Source organism: Musa acuminata, chromosome BXJ1-6, assembly GCF_036884655.1.
Source record: "Musa acuminata AAA Group cultivar baxijiao chromosome BXJ1-6, Cavendish_Baxijiao_AAA, whole genome shotgun sequence".
NCBI lineage: Eukaryota > Viridiplantae > Streptophyta > Magnoliopsida > Zingiberales > Musaceae > Musa > Musa acuminata.
Genome location: NC_088332.1, coordinates 19458674 through 19477802, shown reverse-complemented (window position 1 = coordinate 19477802; position 19129 = coordinate 19458674). Strand labels below are relative to the sequence as shown.

The window sequence follows — 19129 nt, the reverse complement described above, 5'->3', positions numbered from 1 at the left end:
TCATTATTCTAATGTCTGGTTAGAAACATTGACCATAATGCATCCACCAATAATATCATGATACAATTATAAGCATAATTCAAAGGGGAAGAAAAATCATATACTAACTAGTTTTTGCCATCGACATCGATTGTGAGGTGATGAACAATGGCCACATAGCACAAGAGAGCAGCATCACAATCTCCGCTGTGGGATAAGGATAGGGTTGGGGATCTCACCCATCCAATGAGAGACCAGTGTTCCGACACCTCACTTCAAACTAGATTCTACTTCTTCCTCACGTTGCATCCTTTTCCGTTTCCGATATAGACTCTCCCGAGTCCTTCGTCCGCTCCATTCTCCTCCCCGCGTGCTCGAGTGAGAACTGCAGCAGGAACGACAATGGCACTGGCTTCTGCCCCTCCCATGGCCAGCCAGTTGAAGAGCAGCCTTCTCTTTTCCTGCAGGAGCAGTAGGCGTCTTGTCATCCCCAGAGGCCTGTCGGCCACACCACTCAGAGACCTGCACTCCAGGAAGAAGCTTTGTCTCACGGTTCGAGCCATCCAAGCAGAGAAGGCAAGAAACAAGTCTTCTACATATGTCGATCTTTTGCTTAGGAATGATTCCCACCTTCATCACTTCTCTTATCTGAATTGCCACAGCCAACTTACCAAGTGATCCAGCCGATCAACGGCGACCCCTTCATCGGAAGCCTGGAGACGCCGGTGACATCCAGTCCGCTGATCGCCTGGTACTTGTCCAACCTCCCTGCCTACCGGACCGCCGTGAGCCCGCTCCTTCGCGGCGTCGAGGTGGGCCTCGCCCACGGCTACCTCCTCGTGGGGCCCTTCGTCAAGGCCGGGCCCCTCCGCAACACCGAGATCGCCGGAGCTGCGGGATCGCTGGCCGCCGCCGGCCTCGTCGTGATCCTCAGCATCTGCCTGACCATGTACGGGGTTGCGTCGTTCAAGGAAGGCGAGCCGTCGACGGCGCCGACGCTGACGCTGACCGGCAGGAAGAAGGAGGCGGACAAGCTACAGACGGCCGAGGGGTGGGCACAATTCACGGGCGGGTTCTTCTTCGGAGGGATCTCCGGCGTCGTCTGGGCTTACTTTCTTCTTTATGTACTCGACCTCCCCTACTACATCAAGTAGATTAGCCGCTGCGTGTGTCTCAAGCCTGTGCTTTAAAGTGTTCGCTCGGAGAACCCCTTCCAGGAATTGTATATTTGAAGAAGATTGAATTATGAAGAGACACATGACCTGCTTTTCTTTGCCCTGTAAGGGCGTACGAACGATGATGCCTCATGAACCAAAGGTGAAGTATGCCAATGCTACCATCGTCCATAGGGGAAGCCTCACGAGTCTGGCATGATTAGGAGGAGATTGAGAGACGAACTATCTGGTAGGCACTTGATATCGTTATATTTTTCAGTGAAATGGATCTCAAAAGTATTTTCAAATGTTTCATCTTCATTAAGAAAGCTGACCTTTTCCTTCATTGGGCATTTAGCTCGGCTATAGATCCTCAGTTGTGTTGATCAAGAAGCAGCATTTTCAATGTAAACAAAAAAACTAGGAACTGCTCGTTGCTCCCAGAGACGCATATGAACTTTATAAGAAATTGCCAACCCCATCAATGAACCGAACCGCCCAGTTAGTGATGCCATTTGAACTTTATATGAACTGCACGATGATGCCTCATGAACCAAGGTGAAGTATGCCAATGCTACCATCGTCCATAGGGGAAGCCTCACGAGTCTGGCATGATTAGGAGGAGATTGAGAGACGAACTATCTGGTAGGCACTTGATATCGTTATATTTTTCAGTGAAATGGATCTCAAAAGTATTTTCAAATGTTTCATCTTCATTAAGAAAGCTGACCTTTTCCTTCATTGGGCATTTAGCTCGGCTATAGATCCTCAGTTGTGTTGATCAAGAAGCAGCATTTTCAATGTAAACAAAAAAACTAGGAACTGCTCGTTGCTCCCAGAGACGCATATGAACTTTATAAGAAATTGCCAACCCCATCAATGAACCGAACCGCCCAGTTAGTGATGCCATTTGGATTTCCCAATTTATCACAGATAACAATATGGAAAATTTTCACAATTAAAACAATCAGGAGAAAAGCAAACTTGTTCAAGAACAATACCATCTTTTTCTTAATCAAAAGGACTCTATTGTTTCACTCAAATGCCCAAGTACACAAAATTACACCCAGCAAAAGGCAAGTTAACACATTCCATTCAGGAGCAACACAATTGCCACCCACAAATTAATCAATAAAATTGACAGAAACAAAGAATCGATGACATGCCATGCACAAAAAATGATTTAGAATTGGACCCATGAGGTCAGCCTTTGGTGATCAGGATCTTGGTGATGCCTCAGCACATTCGCTGACTGCTAATCTTATTTAAAAGAAGGCCACCTGCTCAGCCTTTGGTTCTTAGGATTGTAATGCTTCCTTTTCCCCCTTGGGTGAGAATCTTAGTTTTCACAACCACAGGCTTCCCAGAAAAAGCAGAGGTTGGATAAATAATGGAAGGGTTATCGTCCTTCTTGTCGATTGATCTTGATGGTGGCGGAGCATGAATCCGCTGATTTATGTCTTTCAAGGTCAAGTGCCCTTGGACTTCAGATGGTTTCACGAGGCTAAAAGGATAAGCAACAGAGGTAGTTAACTTTGTGGGAGAATTGATATGAGATCTTCTACCTGAAAGAACAGTGAGAAAGTTACTAGACAGTGAGGAGAATTAAGCATTGAAAGACAAAACCCCTAAATATTTAAAACAAACTAACTCGGTTGAGTGAGACCACAAAGATACCCGTAAAAATCTTAACAGTAGAAGCCTTGGGGGTTTTGGGGATGACAATAGTCCTTGTATCAGGTTCTACATTGCAGAAATCTGTGAAGAACAAAGGAGATGTTGAAAATATTGCCAAATAATAGTCTCACTGTGTGAACAAATTGAAATTCTGAAAATGGTGTCCATGATTGGCTTTCGCCTACAAACAAAATGGAGAGTTCTCCACTAACCTGCAACATCAACTTGATCATTGGGCTCGATATGTTCATTGTTACTGGAAGACCTACCGTGAAAAAATCAACCTCAGGTTATGGACAAAAAGGACAAAGCAGTAGAAGTAAGCGTAGAAGGAACTGACATTTCATTAGAGCTGCAATACATATCACTATCATTAAAATAGTTCTCTAGCCACTCATTTGATGATTGGTCCAAGACTTCATTGCTAAACAGAAAACTATCACCTGATATGGATTTCATAATCAGAATAGCTAAAATACATCTGCATCAGTTAAGATGAAGGAAAAAAAAAAGAATATGCCAGGCCGAGATGAAAAACCTGAACTCCAGATGGGATTCCACTGTAAATTTTCTGGCCATCCATCTGCTACCATGGAGTCACCCTGAATGTTAAGTGCAAGCGAGTTATGATTTAGTTTAATTAGGACCAATTAGGAGAGTTATTCTACTTCATACTATTACATTAAAGACCTTGGAACGTACTGGTGCAGAAGACGGCTGTCCATTGTCAGCTGTGGCACCGTCAGCAACAGAAGGAAATCGTAGAACCCGACGCCTTTTTACTTGTGATGCCTCTTTATGTTCTTCGAGACCTCTCTTAGTCTTACCTGCTACTGTCTCTCTCTTGTCAATGTAGCTCTTAGAACCATCTAATCTAGAATGAAGTGGAAGATGACAGACATACCTGCATCAATGACATCCAAGCCACAATCTCTAATTGGAGTTTGATTCACCAGGACATTCAGCAGACTCTCATTTTTTTGGTTATCGTCATCCCACGGGCAATGAGACAAACCTATGATTGTGGATACCAGATATGGTCAATAAGTACAAGTAACAAATTTTCCACATAAGATGGTTTTATAACAACAAAGACAAACAACACACCAAGCCGGGAATCTCTGGCCAGGCAACAATCTTCGTCTTGCCAGTCCCACATACCACTGCCACACATTCCACATGACATTAGCAGAAAACAAGCATCGATTGGTCCGTGGAATTTCAATTCCAGAGCAAAGTAAGGATTTTACATCTGAAGCGGATAGATGAGTTTGGTTGATAATTACAATTTACCTTCGAAGCTCAGAAGCAATCCAGTAAACCACCGATAATAAATTCTAGCGATGCTGATCCTAATTTCTTAACAAGACTATGCGACTTGTACGGGCAAATCATCAAACAGTATACTGATCGAAGCAAGAACACCGATGAATTATGGTAGCATTCCCAATTCAAGATCAATGCATTCTTACTACGGTGAGACAGGCAACGGGCAATAGGAACTACTGATGCGAAAACATAGGCAGATTATACAGATCGAACAAAATAGAAAGAGAACCGAAATGCAAAGAAGAAATTAAAGCATCGGGATCAAATTATGTTCGTGAAAGATCGAAGGAGCATGGTGACTCACATGTTATTGATGCTGCTGCCACTGCTGCCGTGGAAATCCATACGCTACAAAAGAAGGGTCAAAGGAGATCAAACTAATGAGGGGAGATAGCCGTTGCGGAGGAGGGTGATGCGGAGGCTGTTTCTACCTTTGTGTCGCCTCAGCGGCCGCCAAAGGCCGAGAGACGAAGGAATAAAGAAAACGCAATCGCCACGGATGCATTTCCAACGTTGATCTATAAACCAACGGCTACTACGAGTCCGTTTCGCATCCGTCTCCATAAGAGGAAAGGAAGTATACATTTACGATCGTTGATCCATTAGCCAACGGTTAAGATTTAGTAGTCTACTTCAAACGTATACATCGTCATGGAATCAGTTTTTTTTTTTTCTTTTCTTTTAAAAAATGTGTTACTTGAATTCTTGGAATCTTCGATGGATGTTGAGAATATCAACGGAATCGCAATCTGTATTCTGCGAGGATTCTCAACTGTTAAGAGAAAGAAGAAAAGGAAGGCCATGTTGATGGCCTCGCAAGTGTCCCATTCGTTAGGGAGCCACGGGCTCGACATCATTGAGGCACCGCAATACATTCAACCTGTACCTGGGAGAGAGAGAGAGAGATTGACATGGTCTTCAAAGAGTTGTGGTGGAGGTATGGACGTGAAGATATCAACACATAAAGAGTTTGTATAGGAGAACATAGGCCACGCTTGATTTGCGTGAGATGGCCGTCTTACTGATCGACGGGCTAATTACACAATTTTTCATTATTTTTTTTTATTTTTTAATTTAAAAATTTATATTATAATTTTTATAATTATAAAAATAAACTATTTAATCTCATCGTTGGTTTATCGACAAAAGATATTATAGCACGTGATAGTACATGCATAAATGATATAAAAATAATATACTAAAATATAATTTTAATGATGGTAGTGGATCGTGACACCGTAGATGACTGTTGTGATGATGATCAACAAGATTAATATGATGGTCGGTGAGAATGAAGAAGAAGCAGTGCGGTACAATGCCAATGTAAAGGAAGTAATGCGCACCACACCAAATGGTAAAATAGTCGATGAGAAAAAAGAGAAGGCAAAGTGGTCTAACATCGATGTAGAGGAGACAATGCAACGCCACACCGAATGATGTGGTGGTTGACGAGAACGAAGAGGAGGTAGTGTGGTATTGCACAGAATTATGCATTGGTCAACGAGAATGACGATGAGGTAAAGCGGTACAATGCTAACGCAAAGGAGGCAGTACGACACAACACCGAATGATGCGATGGTCGATGATAAAAAAGAGGAGGCAGAGTGATGCAGCGCTGCTGATGTAAAGGAGGTAGTTCGGTACCACACCGAACAATACGATGGTCGACGAGAACAAAGAGAAGGCAAAGCGGTGTGACATCGATGCAAATGCATCTCTTGCCTCCTCTTCCTCCATTGGTGCTGCACCACTCTACCTTACTTGCCTCCTCTTCCTCCTCCCTCCACGTTGTTAGTGATGCAAACACCTTACCTACCTCCTCTTCATCCTCCAGCACCGACGTAGATACAGAATGATGCTAGAGGAGGAAGAGGAGGTAAAGCAGTGCAACGTCGATGCTTCACCTCTCTCATCTTCCTCCTTTGATGCCAAATGCCATATTGCTTTGCCTCTTTTTTCTTTTGTTGTCAATGTTTGGATCGATATCGATAAGACCGACCATCATATCGTTGTCATTAACTATCACAACAATAGCGACCCATGATGTCATTGCCCATCACCATCATCGTTAAAATTATTTTTTTACTCATCGTTTTTGTGCCTGCACATTCTACATCATCCGTTACTATTAAAATAAATGAGATTAAATATTTCACTTTATAACATAATATAAATTTTTTTAAATATAAAAATCGAAATATAAGGAAGGAAAAATATATAATTAGGCCTCGATTGACACAGGATATTTTTCGTTATCAATATTTATTTTCAAGTAAAAATATAATCTTTAGCTTATCAACTCCATCTTCAAAGAATTTTGCGTCAAATTCATCCTTCAAATGTGCACGCAACGTCAACAATTGCAATGCTTCTGAGAAGACTCATGTGTGCCAACTAAGTATTCGGATGCCTATTCCACTTCTGGTCGAAGAAACACGGTTTCCCGGCGATCTGAAGACATCAAGATTCACAAAAACTCATCTTTCACGGCGAACTATTTGTCTACCATCGATAAGCTACGGGGTTAAGTTGTTTGGAAGTACCGATATGATTCGACGAAAGCACGGGTATTCATTTCGTTCTAGTTTTCCTCTTCCCATCCCGGCTTCGTTACGAAGACGCGAGGCGCGAAGAGAAGAGAAGGTTAAGAGCCATTGCGAGTGACGGGAACGCCGATCTCCGTCTGTATCGATCGATCCCCGCCGTAAATCCCGTAGATCGGTGAACGCACGGCTCGGATCCCACCGGCCGGTCGCCGGAGATGAATATCTTCAGGTTAGCGGGCGACATGACGCATCTCATGAGCGTCCTCGTCCTTCTCCTCTAGATCCACGCCATCAAATCATGCGCCGGCAAGTCCCGGTACGTATTTCCCTCTCCGTCTTTGGTTTCGCTTGCAGTCCGATTTGAATAGTTAGGCTTTTAGGATTTGGTGCTGGAAGGAGAGATCTTCGAAGCATCCTATTTATTTTCTTGATAGAGTGGATCAGATCACGTCTGACCGTGGAGTTGGGTCACGATCTGAATGCCTGCTGCCTATTTATGCCCTGCTAAAGAGTAGAACTAAGACACTAGAAAGCTCTTCTACACCAGTAAAGAAAGTGTTACAGCGTGACCAGAGCCTTGCCAACCCTCCTAATCAAGTTAGTGAAATGATTATTGAAGCTCTATCACTAAGTCATGATGGTGATATCTGATAAGTGTCGTCTATTGTTCTGTTAAATTTTAACTGTATTATTATCATTTTTTAGTTGAGATTTTAGGAAACATGTGGAGTGCAATTTGGAGCTTATTTTGCGTCAAGAGTACTAAAATAATATAGCATGTTAGCTAGTTGTTTAGCTACAAGGACTCATAACTGGGGACTTCTAGAGGTCTTTTTTGGCGGGTCTTAAAATTGAGAAAATAACAAAAGCTAAAACTCTCTCAAATACTGTCTCTCAGTAAGCTATATGTTTATCAGCGACTAAAAGCTCTCGAGACATGATTATGATTGGTTATTATATTTGTACAATAAAATATTTATAAATTCAGAACTCCCTGTCTTATTCATTCTTGTAGAGTTTTTTTTTTCCTTTTTAAATTTGAGAAGTGCTCGATAGGAGTGACATATCCTATCAAAAAATGAAAGGAAAGGAAAGATGCAAGGAATAATGCTTTCTCTTCCATCCACTGATGGCTTCAGTATTATTTATCTCTTTTGTTTTTTTATATGGTCATTTGAGCATTTAACTATATTTTATTTGACTGGCTCGACCATGTATGATCTACATATTCAACTACTCAGATTCTATCATGTTCTAAGAATTCATCTTGTCTAACAAACCATATCACTATTTGCTATTGACATAGTTAAATCATAAATGAGATGCAATAAGGATGAACTGATATAAAATTTTGCTTGCCATTCTTGTAGCTTTGTCATATGGCTCACAATAGCTAGTCCCTGATTTGCTTCACCTCCTTCATGTTTTTAATACATGATATCTCTTGATGCATATATGTTCAAACAAACCATGAAGTTTTATACCTCTCATCATCAGAGCCAACAAGAGGTATATGATCACTTTTCCTGATCATTTTGTGTACCATTCTTTGTTTTTTTTTTCTTTTTCCTCACTTGTTTCCTTGTCTTGTATTTTCTCCTCGATGTTGTCATTCTAATTATGGATTTTTTCGGAAAGTACATTTTGATGCATGTGCAACTGTGTGCTTCTCTTGAAAGGTAATGACCACAAATGCATTTTTATTTGTCAGTTTGATAATTTACTATCTCTCAGTCAGAATGAAGTATTATTTTCCCTTAATCTGATGCAAGCTTTTATCCATCTTTTTCTGAATCTAACTGACCATCAATAATCTATTCTGGTTGGTTGCTTTATCAACATAAGAAACCTCATGATTAAGTTATTCCTCCTAAGTGATTCTCTTCAATGTATGTTATTTACAACTGGTTTCCAGTATTACTAGATATCATAAAGATTTTATTTTTCCAAATGAACTAACTCTCAAACTTGACATCTATTTTGTGGCTACTTCTTGTTTGGTTCTTGATTGTCTTTCTGGTGTATTTAATCTTGGATTTTTTTTATCTTTGTTTTAAAAAAACTCTTTCCATTACATAAAGTTGGTTATATTTTGTGTGTATAACTTGACTTAGTTCATGTTATTTTCTAACAGGCATTCCTCTGAAGACACAAGAACTTTATGCCCTTGTTTTTGTCACTCGATACTTGGATCTTGTATGGAGATTCATGTCAATGGCATAAGATTTTGGATCTTGGATCTTGATCCTTTTTTTTTGGAAAAAAAAACTCTTTCCACTACATAAAGTTGGTTTTATTGTATGTGTATAACTTGACATAGTTCATGTCATTTTCTCACAGGCATTTCTCTGAAGACACAAGAGCTTTATGCCCTTGTTTTTGCCACTCGATACTTGGATATTTTTACTGATTTTGTCTCAGTCTATAATACGACGATGAAACTTATTTTCTTGGGGAGCTTGTTCTCAATTGTCTGGTACATGAGATGACACAAGTTGTCCGTAGATCTTATGACAAGGACCAATACACTTTTCGTCACTTCGTTCTTGCATTACCATGCCTAGTTCTGGCTTTAGTTATAAATGAAAAGTTCACGTTTAAGGAGGTAAGCTCGTGTATTTGGCAGGATTATTTCTTTCTTAAAGAATTCTTCAATCAAACAAGATTTGCCAATCATATCTTGTAATTAATGTATCATTATGACTGGAATAGGTTTTGTTTGGAATTGTTCCTGAGTATATTCCCTTCTCTATCTTCATGCTTCTACGCCATGTGTCCTGATTTCTTTTTTCATGACAGGTTATGTGAACATTCTCCCTATATTTGGAAGCAGTTGCAATACTTCCTCAGCTGGTATTGTTACAAAGGACAAAAAATATAGTCAACTTGACTGTTCAATATGTTTTCTTCTAGGGTAAGTTACAATCCTAGATCTTTGATCTTTGACTTGAGTGGAGTGGAAGTTTTTATTGTATTTACACCCTACCTAATTGTTCTTTTCCCATTTTAGACATCATTTCCAAAGGATATGACATTTATGTACCTAGAAAAACTTTGGCCATGATTAAATGGATATGAAGTGATCTCTTCACAACAGACTAACTTGCTTAGGTCAACTATTTATCAAATAAAATCGCATTTTATATAAGAAAAACATATATCCTCTTATTTAGAATTTCTCATTGTGGAGATTATTTGTTTTTCCTAAATAAAATCTTGAAACTTTTGAACTGAACTGCTTTGTTCTCATCCTATGTTTATTGTATTTTGATGAGCATAATTTTATTTAAACCAAAGTTTGGGTTACAAAAGATAGTTAACAAAATGAAGAATTGTCGAAAATGATGCCATATAACTCTTTTTTAAAAAATAAATGTTTTTTCAACACCAAGAAAATCCTTTGCATGATTGCACTTCATGTTGGCGAACCAGAGCAACATTTCTGATATTTCCATTGGATACTGATGAAGGGGATGAAAGTTGACTGCTTGAGTTGTCCTATCTAAGTAATCTATTCTTGTGGTCTTTCTAAAGGCTATTATTGACATCAGAATATGTAATGATGTATTTGAAGATGAGGTTTGTTTCTACAGTGATTAGAAGATATTAAAATTTTTTTTATGTTGATATGAATCTTTGAACATGATATGAATCACAAAAATCTTGGAAATACAGAGTGAAAATTGATAAAAAGAACAAGTTAAAATGAGGAATTATTCTTAGTTACCATATCTCAGTATAAATAAATCATTTTGTAAGAACGGACATAAGTATGCATATCTAATTCCAGCATTGGCTGCTGGGAATGCCTTTGACTTGGGCATAGAGATGCAATTTCAAGAAAACAGATAAGGCGTTTAGACAGAGAAGAGGACCAATGGAAGAAACAAGATGAAGGAGAAATGAAGAAGGCGAGATAGGAGAGATGGGGTGGGGAGACCTGAAGAAAGTGGGACATGGATAAAGTGGTGGAAGTGATTGAAGTAGACAGCAGCAGTACTAAGTGCTTGAGTAAGAAAAAATGTCCCTGTGATCACATATCGGTAGAGGGGAGAAAGAGTAGAAATACTGTAGATTAGTCTTACTTTGAGATAGGGTAATTAAATCAAGAGTAACATTCAACTTACTTCATCGTACCTGTTCTTGAGCTGAAATTATAACTGGAATTAAAGAAGAGGGCAAGAAACCTTTGAATTCAATCTTTGTAGCCAAAGTTTAAAGGTGCATGTACCTATGTTTCGTGACCAGCAAGCTCCAATTCTTCAGAGTGGAACACTGGTGGTGTTTGACATGCAAACATATAAGAGATCTATGATTTGTTGTTGTATGGGAAAGCGAACTGAGATTTTTTAGTTGGTCTCCAATAAGTCAATGCATAGGAATGGGTCCTCATCCCTATCATGGGAAAAGGGAGAATGAGATTGGTGTCCAACAACTCAGGCTAGACTTCTTCACAACTTATACCTGAACATGAGGGGCTATTGAGCAGTTCTTTACTAGCATGAGTCGTGTCAACTCACTCAAATCATTGTAACTGGTAGCCATTACGTTCTGATTCCAACTCCAATTTTTATTTATAACATGTTAGAAACAAAGCCAATTTTGATGACTCTATGGAGTTGATCGACCTCTCTTGTTTAATTTGACCAAGAGAACATGAGAAGTCTCACTTACCTGGTATCTACAAATAGGCTTGGCATCATATTGTCACGGACAAACTTCGAAACAGGATGTTTGATGTAATGCTTATGTATGTCCATGTCTTTTGGTATGTTCATGCTTTGCACAGCATGTAGAGGGACGACCGAATGCTTAATAGTCCCATTTTAGTTGGGTTTGGTGGCCGCTTTAGGCTTGTAAATAAATGTTGTATTATGTGGACACTTATGAGAGATTTTCGATCTGTAATGGACCATTTTGACCCTTTGTTGTGTAACTGTTCAGAGCTTGTAAAGTCTATTTGTAATTTGTATTGTCTATGAAGTGTTTCTTGGAATGTTTGCTTGTGGATCCCGATAAAGGCGTTCTCTCTAACCCGTTTTCTCTTTCGTAGGTCCTAAGGGACCATGGGAGGCTTCGGGGAGGTTGACCTTTGCGGATGGACACGCAAGGGTGTCGCACGACTTAGGCAAAACCAACTAAGTCCGTGACAGATGGTATCAGAGCTGGACAAGCACTCATAGAAACACTTAGCATGCAAATGTGAGGGACCTAGCGGGGCTGCGTTGAAGGTAGTCAGTACACGCGTGACCGTTTGGGGGAAATCGGGCATGGAGATGTAGGGAAAAGGAGTTGCTCGGAGGAGCGGGCATCTGAGATTGCCATTCAGAGGAATGGCCAACCCTTCGCTCAAGAGGCACCACGAGAACAAGCAAACTTGGAAGAATGCAGAGCGCACAAAGGTTGGGATGGTTGAGTTTGAGCTACGGCTCAACGTTGACAACTATACTTGATGGTGCTCAAGGCAAGCGAGGTGCTTAGTAAAGGATGAGACATACAAGGTAGAATGAGTTGCTCAACGACCGTAAGAGTTATGCAAAGCTCACAGAGGTGAGGGGAATTGTTAACTCAAAGAATTCGGCACTCATACATGGGCTTGTATGCGGGCGATGGAATGTTCGCGGCCATCCCAAGGCGACCGAAACTCGACGCCATGGAGCATTGAAACTTTCTCTTTGGCATGTGAAGGATACGTCCGTAGGAGGTTGAAGTGTGCAACGAATTCAGCATGTTGCTAGTCCTTGAGTGGTGCAGCGGGGGTTGTATTGACGTGGAGTCGCAATCTAGCAAGTGCGTTTGCAGGAGGCAGAACAATGCACAATTTGTTCAGCAAATCGGAGTAGTCCAAGGGGATGGTGGTCTCCAAAACGAAGAGAGATGTTGCTCCAACGGGACAGTTATCTAGGAGGTATAAGTCTCGGTTCTCCAGAGGGAGAATCATGTGGGATAGACCCTACATGTTGAGGAAGAGTACCTCAACAAACAACAACTCCACGAAGCTCAATGGACTGAGCAAGCGGCGAGGAGTCGTCACATGATCTCGCTCGAGAGAATGCATTGGTGGATGCATTGCGAGATCAAGTGGGGGAGCGACCCAAAGCAACACAAATGAAGGCACACTTGGAGTCGATATGAAGATCGGACTCAAGGGAGGGCTGACCCGTGGAATGGTGGGCGCGAGGGCCACCATCAACTCAATGCAAAAATGAGGAGCGGAGCAACTTGGGTGTAACTTGGCGAAGTACCCAAGCCGCATGAAGGGAGCCAGCATAGAAGATGGAACATGGAGCGGAGGCACAGTGCTTTTCTTGGACAGAGGTCAAGGACATGAACTCTTGCAGAGGCAAGAGCAGGATCATGTTGTTCCATGAGTCTTTCATTATGTCGGAGCAGACTCATCTTGCATAGTGTCAAAGACGAAGGGAGCTTCTGGGCACATGTACCTTATCTTGGGAAAGCATTTGATGGAGGAACTAAGGCGACTCAAGCCGCGGAGGCGAAGTTGGGTTTAGAAGGCCTTGGGACGGGGCAAGAGGACGCGGAGGCGGGTACTCCTGAAGAATATGCCACAGTGTTGCCATTCAAGTTGCCATGAAGGAAGCGGTGCGTAGCGAAAATTATGCTGGTAGGGGCAGAGGCCCAGGATCCAGACAATGGTGAACTAATTGCAGCGAAGTTGGGGGACTTCAGGAGCTACTAGGCGACGGACTATCCTAGAGCGGTGCTTCATCTAGGTGTGACCCAAGAGTGGGTGGATGAAAGTCGATTGCCAAATGAGGGAACAAAATCGAAGGTGGAAGAGACACTGCGATGTATTGGCAGAGGCCACACATGGAGAGATCACAATTCGAGTTCATCCCACAAGGATTAAAATGCAATAGAGATGTCACTAGGAGGCGACATGGTGCAGCGGATCGTGGTGGAATAGTTCGTAGCAATGCGATGTGTTGGGAAATCATTGGGGGCGACATCATATGCGCAGCGGAAGAACAAAAAAACAAAAATCCCCGATTCCCAAAAAGATGTTCGTCGTCGTGCAAAGATTGGTGCGAAAAATCCGCAAAAACACAAAACTGCGTATAGAGATTGTGTTACCTAGGGAGATCGTATATCCCTGTTTCCTTGCAGATCCTTAGGAGAGGGTGAAGGAGGTCAAGCGTCCTCCTCTCTAGCGGTGATCCACACAGCAGGGTTGCGACGACGCTCCTCAAAACTCCAGGCCTACTCTGAGGTGGAGAGGGAGAGGAGAATAGGAAGGGCAAGCAAAGACTCTAGCCTATGAGGCTGTGAATCCCTCCTATTTATAGAGATCCCGTGTCAAAACCCTAATGGGTCCTTTCCCTAGTGGGTATTGGTTCTGCATCCAATAAGACAAGGGCTCCGTCGGATATCTCATATCCGAACCTCTACTCATCGCAATGCCTACCATATGTGTGTGACCCTCTAGGCCCAATATCGAGCTGGCCGTGAGTCATACCTGTCAGAACTCCTTCTAACTTAGTGAATTATTATCTCTGTAATAATTCACTCGACTCATCGACTACGGAAGTACTAGGCCACTACGCCGTAGTCCCCAGACGATACAGGGGAATCCAATCCATTGGACCTGTCTGTCCTCAGTTACCATGTACCTATAGTCCCTCATCCATCTAATATCCCAGAGACCGTATATCGAGCATGGTGCTGTCAGACCCATACGGTTTCTACTCGAGTCTCGCTCTAATCGGATTCTCCCGGAGAACTCTTTCTCTCTCAACCCGAATGACCCTGGCCAGGGATTTGTCTGAGCAAGAACACATAGGATATTCCTCTCATGACGCCGAGAGTGGATGATCCTCTGTCGACACTCAATAGCCCTCGTAAGGTCGACTACCACTCCCAATGACCAGCTGTACTAGATCTGAGAACAGTCAAACCTATAAGTCTGGTATCAAAGAGTGGAGCACTCATACAGGACATCCTTGGTGTCTCAAGTCTAAGGACCAGATACACCACTAGGACTATGGAATCGCTGTCTGACAATAAGGCATCATCAACCATCCAGCATTCCGTAAGCGGATCAATCAGTGAACTCATTCTCCAATGAGCACCTGTACTGTATCCCTAGTGTCCCTACACGAGCAGCTATGAGACCAGCTGCATCCATCATATGGACGGGTATACAGCACACCAGTCTATCCGGTTATCACGATGTCCCTCTCGAGTAACCTATGACCGGGATTATTTAGGATATGTATTTAAAGGTGAATCGATCTCATTATCGTGATCTCATCACGATCCGATTCCCATTGCACAAATCCAAGGACATCACAATATATATGCATTTATGCAATAGTTATAAAGTGATATACGCCAAAATATAATAAGCAAAAAGATTCTGTATCAAGTCACACGTGCCATCACTAACGTGATTGGCTTGCTGGGCACCTATGACTAGCAATCTCCCACTTGACCTAAAGCCAATCACCTATGTGTCTGATCCCCATCAGACCCCTGTGACGCTCAAAGACAATCTGAGACAACGGCTTTGTCAGTGGATCTGCAATGTTATCTTCGGATGGAACTCTTTCCACTGCTACATCTCCTCGGGTCACGATCTCTCTGATAAGGTGGAACCTCCTCAGAACATGCTTAGATTTCTGATGAGACCTAGGTTCCTTCGCTTGAGCAATTGCCCCGTTGTTGTCGCAATATAGGGAGATCGGCTCCTCACTATCCGGCACGACTCCCAAATCTGTGATGAACTTTTCAACCAGACTCCCTCCTTTGCTGCATCTGATGCAGCAATGTACTCCGCCTCTGTGGTCGAGTCAGCAGTGGTATCTTGCTTGGAACTCTTCCAGCACACTGCTCCTCCATTCAAGGTGTTCATATACCCTGAATTCGACTTGCTATCATCGACATCAGACTGAAAACTTGAGTCAGTTAAGCCTTCAACCTTAAGGCTATTACCTCCATATACTAGTAAAAGATCCTTAGTCCTTCTCAAGTACTTAAGGATACACTTTACTGCTTTCCAGTGCTCCAAGCCTGGATCCGCCTGATACCTGCTCGTGACACTCAGAGCATGCGCTATATCAGGCCTAGTACATAGCATGGCATACATGATGGACCCTATTGCTGAGGCATAAGGTATCATATCCATGTTCGCCCTTTCTTCTAGAGTCTTTGGGGACATACTCGTAGAAAGCGATATCCCATGTCTCATCGGTATGAGACCTCTCTTGGAATTTTCCATGCCAAACCTTTTGACAATAGTTTCTATGTACCTGGACTGGGACAAGCCAAGCATCCTTTTGGATCTATCTCTATAGATTCTAATCCCCAAGATATAAGATGCTTCTCCTAAGTCCTTCATGGAGAAGTGTCTAGATAACCAAGCCTTTACTGTGGATAGCATCCCTATGTCATTCCCAATGATGAGGATGTCATCCACATATAACACCAAAAAGCTAATAGCGCTCCCTCTTACCTTTCTGTATACACAAGGCTCATCTTCGTTCTTAACGAAGTCATAAGATCTGATTGCTTCATCAAATCTTATGTTCCAACTTCGGGAAGCTTGCTTTAGTCCATAAATGGATCTAAGCAACCTACACACCTTATCTGGGCAGTTCTTGGACACGAATCCCTCAGGTTGCATCATATACACCTCCTCCTCCAGGTTCCCGTTGAGGAATGCGGTTTTCACATCCATCTGCCAGATCTCATAATCATAGTGTCCTGCAATAGCCAATAGAATTCTGATGGATTTTAGCATTGCTACGGGTGAGAAAGTTTCGTCGTAGTCAACACCTTGCCTTTGACGATACCCCTTAGCCACTAGCCTTGCTTTATAGGTCTCTACCTTTCCATCTACTCCGATCTTTTTCTTAAAGATCCACTTGCAACCGATGGGTACAATACCTTCGGGTGCATCAACTAGGTTCCAAACCTTATTGGAGTACATAGAATCCATCTCAGAATTCATGGCTTCTTTCCACTTCCCGGAGTCTATACTCATAATAGCCTCCTCGTAGGTCTGAGGATCAATATCCTCTACATCCTCTGCTCTAATATGTCCCACATATCTCTCAGGAGGATGGGATACTCTATCAGACCTGCGTAAAGTTGATACTTGTGTATTAGGTACCTGAACAGACTCGGGCTGTAGAGTGGTGCTTGAGCTTGGTTCCCTAACTTCGCTCAACTCTATCATTCTCCCACTGTCTCCGCCAAGAATGTGTTCCTTCTCAAGGAACACTGCTCTCTTAGCTACAAAGACCTTTTGGTCCTCGAGATGATAGAAATAATACCCACAAGTTTCCTTGGGGTATCCCACAAATTTGCATCGCTCTGTCCTTGATTCTAACTTATCGGGGTTGTGTCTTTTAACATGGGCAGAACAGCCCCAAATCTTAACAACCTTAAGATCAGGCTTCTTCCCTTTCCATATCTCATATGGTGTAGACACTACCGACTTAGTTGGAACTCTGTTCAGAAGGTAAGCTGCGGTTTCTAGGGCATATCCCCAGAATGAGATGGGTAGGTCAGCGAAACTCATCATGGACCGTACCATATCTAATAATGTACGATTTCTCCTTTCAGAGACACCATTGAGCTGAGGTGTATAAGGAGGTGTCCATTGGGATAATATCCCATGGTCCTTGAGGAAGTGAGTAAACTCTGTACTTAAGTACTCACCTCCTCGATCTGATCGAAGAGTTTTGATACTCTTTCCAGTCTGGTTCTCCACCTCATTCTTATACTCTCTGAATTTCTCAAAGGCCTCGGACTTGTACTTCATTAAGTACACATATCCATACCTTGAGAAATCATCAGTAAATGTAATGAAGTAGGAGTAACCTCCAATGGCATGAGTTGACATGGGTCCACATACATCACTATGTATGAGTTCCAACAACTCAGTGGCTCTCTCTCCAGTTCCACTAAATGGAGAGTTGGTCAGTTTTCCACGAATGCAAGGCTCACAAGTTGCATATGACACATAGTCGAATGGATCTAGATATCCATCATTTAGCAACTTTTGAATCCTTCTTCCATGGATGTGACCTAGCCTACAATGCCACAGGTATGCATTGTTCACCTCATCTCGTTTCCTCTTAGACACATTTACATTCATGATATGTGGAGTGGTGTCTAACATAAATAAACCATTATGCACTGTTCCTTTCGTGATGATCTTATCATCTAATAATATCGAACAACCATTGTTCTCAAAAACAAATTTATATCCACTAACTGTTAAACATGAAATGGAAATAATGTTTTTGATAATAGAAGGAACAAAATAACATGCATCTAATGCAATAAAAGCTCCACTAGGCAGATGTAGAGCGACCTCGCCAACAGCTAATACAGCAACTTTTGCTCCATTACCCATCTTTAGGTCCATCTCGCCTCTCTCTAGTCTCCTAGGCCTTGCCAGAACCTGCAACGAATTGCATATATGATAAGCACTACCGGTATCTAATACCCATGTGTTATCATAAGAGTCTGACAAATGGAGACTGATCATGAATGTACCTGAAGCTTCATCAAGCTTTTGTTTCGCCCTTTCTGCAAGGTACTCTTTGCAGTTTCTCTTCCAGTGCCCATCTTTACCACAGTGGAAGCACTGGCCTTTGTCCTTTGTTGGGTCTTTCTTAGCAACCTTTGCTTTACCTTGTTTGCCCTTGCCCTTTCCCTTCTTAAGGGACCTTTCTGCTTTCCTTTTCTTTCTGGTCTCACCAGTGTAGAGAACTGGCTTCTCTTTCTTAATAGTACTCTCTGCCTCCCTCAACATATTGAGGAGCTCTGGGAGAGTCACCTCAAGCTTGTTCATATTAAAATTCATTATGAACTGTGAAAAGGAATCTGGTAGGGACTGAAGCACAATGTCCACACACAAGTTATCCTCTAGGACCATTCCTAGACCTGTGAGTTTCTCTATCCACTCAATCATCTTTAGGACATGGTTCTGAACCGGTGTCCCCTCAGTCATCCTAGCGCGGAAAAGGCTCTTGGATATCTCATATCGTTGAGTCCTTCCCTGTTCCTCAAACAATTTACGGACATGTAGGAGAATGGATCTGGCATCCATCTTTTCATGTTGTCTCTGTAACTCTGGAGTCATAGAGCCCAACATATAGCACTGAGCAAGAGTGGAGTCATCAATGTACTTCACGTAGCGAGCGATCTCATCCTCGCTTGCCCCTTCTTCGGGCGTAGGCATCACTGTATCAAGGACGTACACGATTTTCTCCGCTGTGAGAACAATTCTCAAGTTACGGAGCCAATCCGTATAATTTGGACCAGTGAGGCGGTTGACATCAAGTATGCCACGTAAGGGATTTGAAAGCGACATTTTCTGAAAATAAAGATGTAGCAGAAATGTATAACATGCAGATTTTGCAAGAAATAAACTATCAAGATATGGACTTCTATCTTAATATGCTCCCACTA

At 42.2% G+C, this 19129-nt stretch overlaps 2 protein-coding genes and 1 long non-coding RNA gene across 12 annotated transcripts in view; 2 read left to right on the top strand and 1 right to left on the bottom strand.

Annotated features, from left to right (window-relative positions):
• The first annotated feature begins 315 nt into the window (after positions 1-315).
• Positions 316-1269, top strand: LOC135676595 (photosystem I reaction center subunit XI, chloroplastic-like). The gene is made up of 2 exons (XM_065187951.1): positions 316-555; positions 642-1269. The coding sequence occupies exons 1-2, from the start codon at positions 382-384 to the stop codon at positions 1131-1133; spliced, it is 666 nt and encodes a 221-aa protein (XP_065044023.1). The 5' UTR covers positions 316-381; the 3' UTR covers positions 1134-1269.
• Positions 1270-2104: 835 nt separating this feature from the next.
• On the bottom strand, positions 2105-4600 carry LOC135676594 (protein XRI1-like). Of its 7 annotated transcripts, none has more exons than XM_065187947.1 (9): positions 4444-4600; positions 3918-3973; positions 3715-3825; positions 3501-3643; positions 3349-3412; positions 3151-3253; positions 3023-3066; positions 2811-2891; positions 2105-2698 (listed from the first exon to the last, which is right to left on the bottom strand). In XM_065187947.1, exons 1-9 carry the CDS (start codon positions 4482-4484, stop codon positions 2418-2420), a joined length of 924 nt encoding a protein of 307 aa, XP_065044019.1. In that variant the 5' UTR covers positions 4485-4600; the 3' UTR covers positions 2105-2417. The 7 variants fall into 7 exon arrangements, with proteins under 7 accessions (XP_065044019.1, XP_065044022.1, XP_065044016.1 ...); XM_065187950.1 differs by lacking the exon at positions 4444-4600 and adding an exon at positions 4104-4436 and having other exon boundaries at positions 3023-3075; XM_065187944.1 differs by having other exon boundaries at positions 2106-2698; positions 3023-3075.
• Positions 4601-6488: 1888 nt separating this feature from the next.
• Positions 6489-19129, top strand: part of LOC103988654 (uncharacterized) — a 35103-nt gene continuing 22462 nt past the window's right edge. Inside the window, exons 1-4 of one of the 4 annotated variants that reach the window (XR_010514347.1) lie at positions 6489-7001; positions 7066-8194; positions 8820-9290; positions 9485-9599. This is a non-coding gene — a long non-coding RNA (uncharacterized LOC103988654). Of the gene's footprint in view, positions 8195-8819; positions 9291-9484; positions 9600-19129 lie in introns of all 4 variants that reach the window. The other 3 variants (XR_010514345.1, XR_010514344.1, XR_010514346.1) reach the window with 3 other exon arrangements.

Excerpts from the sequence above, each read along its gene's own strand:
- LOC135676594 (XM_065187944.1), bottom strand. The coding sequence starts at position 4,484 with ATGGATTTCCACGGCAGCAGTGGCAGCAGCATCAATAACAT. Across the intron at positions 3,254-3,348 it reads GAATCCCATCTGGAGTTCAG|GTGATAGTTTTCTGTTTAGC; the intron begins GTTTTTCATCTC and ends AATCCATATCAG. Across the intron at positions 2,892-3,022 it reads TGATCAAGTTGATGTTGCAG|ATTTCTGCAATGTAGAACCT; the intron begins GTTAGTGGAGAA and ends TGTTCTTCACAG.
- LOC135676595 (XM_065187951.1), top strand. The coding sequence starts at position 382 with ATGGCACTGGCTTCTGCCCCTCCCATGGCCAGCCAGTTGAAGAGCAGC. Across the intron at positions 556-641 it reads GAGCCATCCAAGCAGAGAAG|CCAACTTACCAAGTGATCCA; the intron begins GCAAGAAACAAG and ends GAATTGCCACAG.